General features: G+C 60.9%; 1 protein-coding gene across 1 annotated transcript; it reads left to right on the forward strand.

Moving 5' to 3' along the window:
- Window positions 1-292: 292 nt before the first annotated feature.
- On the forward strand, window positions 293-2,612 carry LOC123425477. Its single transcript, XM_045109180.1, has 3 exons — window positions 293-1,118; window positions 1,210-1,569; window positions 1,665-2,612. The coding sequence occupies exons 1-3, from the start codon at window positions 600-602 to the stop codon at window positions 2,307-2,309; spliced, it is 1,524 nt and encodes a 507-aa protein (XP_044965115.1). The 5' UTR covers window positions 293-599; the 3' UTR covers window positions 2,310-2,612.
- The last annotated feature ends 1,571 nt before the right edge of the window (window positions 2,613-4,183 follow it).

A 4,183-nucleotide genomic window follows, 5' to 3' on the forward strand; every position in this document is an offset into this window, starting at 1 on the left:
ATCTTGGCACCACATGCATGCAACTATACCACATGAAAAGAAGCACGCATGACGGCGACACGGCGCTCAATTATCCTCCACTAAACCGGGGCGGCTCGTGACAGAAGTTCAAAAAACTCATCCAGATTCCAGCTCCGTTCCACTTCCACGGTGTGCTCGGCCTCACCGTTTGTGTGTGTGTGTGTGTGTGTGTGTGTGTGTGTGTGTGTGAGCGACAGTGGCGAGAGCACGAGCCATGCCATGGTAGTACGCATCGAGCAAGCCCAGACACACATCTCGTCTCATCCAGAGTCCGACATCCCCACCTCGCCTCTTTTCCCTTTGGCCCCTGCGCTCTCACTCACGTCAGACGGTTTCCCCATCTCGCCCGCCCCGCCCTTTATCTTTTCCTCTTTTCCGCCTTCTTTTTCCGTCTCATCTCTCATCACAGTCTCACTCCTCACCCCCGTCCGTCGCCGTCTACCTCTCGCGCTCGCTTCACATTTTTCCCCACTGCCCTCCTTGTACTCCACTCCTGGCCGCCCGCACTCTCCATGCCCTCCTCGTGAAGCAAGCAGATCCTTTCGCGTCCCTATTAGAGCCCCCAGCCGAGTTCCGCGATGGACAAGGAGAGGAAGCAGGGCTTCTTCGCCGCTCTCAAGGAGGAGGTGGTGCGCGGGCTCTCGCCGGCCAGGTCCCGGGGGAAGACCCCGGCCAGGAGCGCGTCGCCGGCCAGAATGCTCATCCCGCGCCGTCGCAAGGCGCAGCCGCCGCCCCCAGACAAGCAGCAGCAGCAGCAGTACCTCCCGGAGCAGCTCATACCGCGGTCTGGCAGCCTTCGGCCGGGTGGCGAGGTGCTCGAGCCGCTCATTGAGGGCCCCGACGCCGACCGCCTCGCCGCCGGGGACTTCGTCGGAGAGGACTCCGGCCGGCGGGAGGGGTTCGGGCACTGGGTCCGCGGCCACCTCACGCGCACCCCGTCCATGGCTTCCGCCTCCGCCGGCCCCGGCGGCTCGAGCGGCTCGTTCCGGCACTCCGACCTCCGCCTCCTGCTCGGCGTCATGGGCGCGCCGCTCGCGCCAATCTCGTCCAACCTGGCCGACCCGCTGCCTCTCCTCTCCATCAAGGGCACCCCCATTGTACGTCCACATCTCCTGTTGGTTCGCGTCCAGGTGATGCCGCTTTTGGTCGTGCATCCGGTACTCACTTCACCGCTGTGGGAATTCGCAGGAGTCGTCGTCCGCGCAGTACATCCTGCAGCAGTACATGGCGGCGTCCGGCGGCTACAAGATGCTGCAGTCGGTGAGGAACGCCTACGCCATGGGCAAGGTGCGGATGGTGGCGTCCGAGTTCGAGACGGCGACGCGCGTCGTCAAGAACCGCGGGCCCAGCGGCCGCGGCACCGCTGCCGTCGAGCAGGGCGGCTTCGTGCTCTGGACGATGGCCCCCGGCATGTGGTACGTCGAGCTAGCCGTCGGCGGCAGCAAGGTCCACGCCGGCTGCAACGGCCGCCTCGTCTGGCGCCACACCCCCTGGCTAGGCGCCCACGCCGCTAAAGGCCCGGTTCGCCCGCTCCGCCGCGTCCTGCAGGTCTCGACATTGCCACCTTTATTTAGCTTCTCCCCTCCATTTTCTCCCACCACCTCGCAAATCTTCTTACCCCCAACTTGCAAATTGCAATGCAGGGTCTTGATCCGCTGACGACGGCCGGCCTGTTCGCGGAGGCGCGGTGCGTCGGCGAGAAGAAGGTGAACGGTGAGGACTGCTTCATCCTGAAGCTGTCGGCGGATCCGCAGACGCTGAAGCTGCGGAGCGAGGGGCCGGCGGAGATCATCCGGCACGTGCTGTTCGGCTACTTCAGCCAGCGCACGGGGCTCATCGTGCACATCGAGGACTCGCACCTGACCCGCATCCAGCCGCACTCGGGCGGCGACGCCGTGTACTGGGAGACCACCATCAGCTCGTGCCTGGAGGACTACCGCGCCGTGGAAGGCATCGTGATCGCGCACGCGGGCCGCTCCGCCGTGACGCTGTTCCGGTTCGGCGAGGCGGCCATGAGCCACACCAAGACGCGGATGGAGGAGGCCTGGAGCATCGAGGAGGTGGCCTTCAACGTCCCGGGGCTGTCGGTGGACTGCTTCATCCCGCCCGCCGACATCAGGTCCGGCTCCGTCGGCGAGGCCTGCGAGCTGCCGCCGCACGGCGACCGCGCCAAGTCCATCGCCGTGCACCCCGCCCGCGTCGCGGCGGCCGCAGAGCGCGCCCACGCGCACGGTGGCGCCGGCGCCGGAGGCCGCGGCGAGAAGATCGTGTGGAGAGTGGAAGTGTAATAGTAATAATAAGGAGCGGAGCGAAGGATTAGCCGCAGTTGCTAGCTAGTCAGCCTGCCTGCTGGTAGAGATAAATTAAATTAAAGCAGTCCAATTTGTTCATACTACTCCTAGAGATCGAGCTCGATTTTCCTCTGCCTGCCCAGTGAGTGATCATCAGACACTTCTACTCCAGTTCTAACTCGCTGCTTGCTTCGGGAGCTTCATCCATCCATCCATTTCCTCTGTAAATAGGAGCATAAATGTTGATTCTGAGGCCGCTCGTGTCATCTTTATCCTCTGAATGCAGGAATTTTAGTGCAACCTTTTCTCTGCAACCCTACTGACTGACTCTTGTAGGCCATCCGGAGCTGTACTGCTACTAATTGTGGGTTCGTTTTACCGTGGGCTGGCTGCCATTCCTTGGTAGTGCCACTTGACAGATGATGCTCGATACCTGGTACTGATGCTTGTTTTGAGCTTGGTGCCTCTGCTTTTCTCTTCCGAAGTAAGAGCAGAGTGTTCGTTTTCAAGTAAAAAAAACAACACGGCCAGATAGATCGGCGTGCATTAGCACATTCGACATGACACTCCATCTGAAAGATGCAAGTTGCTACTGACTACTGGTACTGGAGTACTAGTATAGATCTTGCTTAGAAGTTAACCAAATACTATAGCTGTTTGGCATCTCTCCCCTCTTGTGTTGTTTGGTAGGTCCAGGAGAGGGACGACACGACGCACACGGGATGGCATCGGATGCTGAGATCAGCAGCACATCACACCGCCATTCAGCAGCAGCGCACTTGGTCGCCTACTCCGTTCCCGTTGGACCATCGCACGGCGGGGCCCCCCGGACTGACCGGTCAGAACGGCCCGCCTGCAGTGGCGCCACGGTGCTGCAGGCTGGCGCGGTGGCATCGCATGGCATCTACTGCTGCACCGTGGTTTATTTTCTCATCTTTATTGACCAACGACCTGACGGCCTGAGCACAGGCCATACACATGCAAGGCAAGCCTGCCAAAACTAATGGAGTGCGTATGTTTTCTTCTTCCTATAATATGCCCGTCGACTGCTGCTTGTTCGAAGAGGCTTCCGTTTTTTTACCCCTTCCATGCGATGCGACCAGAGGAGGAGAGGAGGAGGTGGAGGAGGAAGGCGCCGGGAAGGAGTGACACGACGGTGGTGGTGCAGTGCAGGAAGTCAGCTGGTGATGGGGGGGTGCCCGTTTGCGCAGGCAAATTATTGTGGCCTTGGGAGGCGAGCACGCTGTCCGATCGGTGACTAGTACTGGCATGATGGTGCTCGCCCTTGCTTGTCCCACCAACGTTGCCTGGATCAGTCACTTCCTCTTGCGCTCGCTTTGCTTTTTTCCTTTTCTTTTTTGCGTGCGCCACGTCCAGGTCGCGTGAACAATGAGTAGCTCCGGTACCAGTGGTAATCGAACCATACGCTGCGTACAATATACAGTACAACATACGAGGTGCACGGGCATCTCCAAAGCCGACCCATACACATCGCGCGACAATCCGGATCACATGGTTGGAATGGTCCAGGGAAGGGAGCCGCCATGGAATCGTAGCACCCTGCCTCTCGTGGAGCTCGCCGCCTCCAGCTACCTCTCCATTGATCAGTCCGACGCCTCCGGTCAGATCTTCCTCGATCCGTCCGCCACGCGTCGGATCCACGCCGGAGCAGCCGGATGCGCCGCCAGGGAACCGCATCACCGCATGGCCTTGGAGCTCGCCACCTCGAGCTACCTCTCCATTGATCAGTCTGACGCCTCCGGCCACATCTCCGTCGATCCGTCCGCCACGCGTCGGATCCACGCCGGAGCAGCCGGATGCGTTGCCAGGGAACCGCATCACCCCATGGCCTTGTAGCCCGCTGCTTCCAG

Source organism: Hordeum vulgare, chromosome 2H (genome assembly GCF_904849725.1).
Source record: "Hordeum vulgare subsp. vulgare chromosome 2H, MorexV3_pseudomolecules_assembly, whole genome shotgun sequence".
Classification (NCBI taxonomy): Eukaryota; Viridiplantae; Streptophyta; class Magnoliopsida; order Poales; family Poaceae; genus Hordeum; species Hordeum vulgare.

Excerpts from the sequence above, each read along its gene's own strand:
- LOC123425477 (XM_045109180.1), top strand. The coding sequence starts at position 600 with ATGGACAAGGAGAGGAAGCAGGGCTTCTTCGCCGCTCTCAAGGAGGAG. Across the intron at positions 1,119-1,209 it reads CCATCAAGGGCACCCCCATT|GAGTCGTCGTCCGCGCAGTA; the intron begins GTACGTCCACAT and ends GGGAATTCGCAG. Across the intron at positions 1,570-1,664 it reads CGCTCCGCCGCGTCCTGCAG|GGTCTTGATCCGCTGACGAC; the intron begins GTCTCGACATTG and ends ATTGCAATGCAG.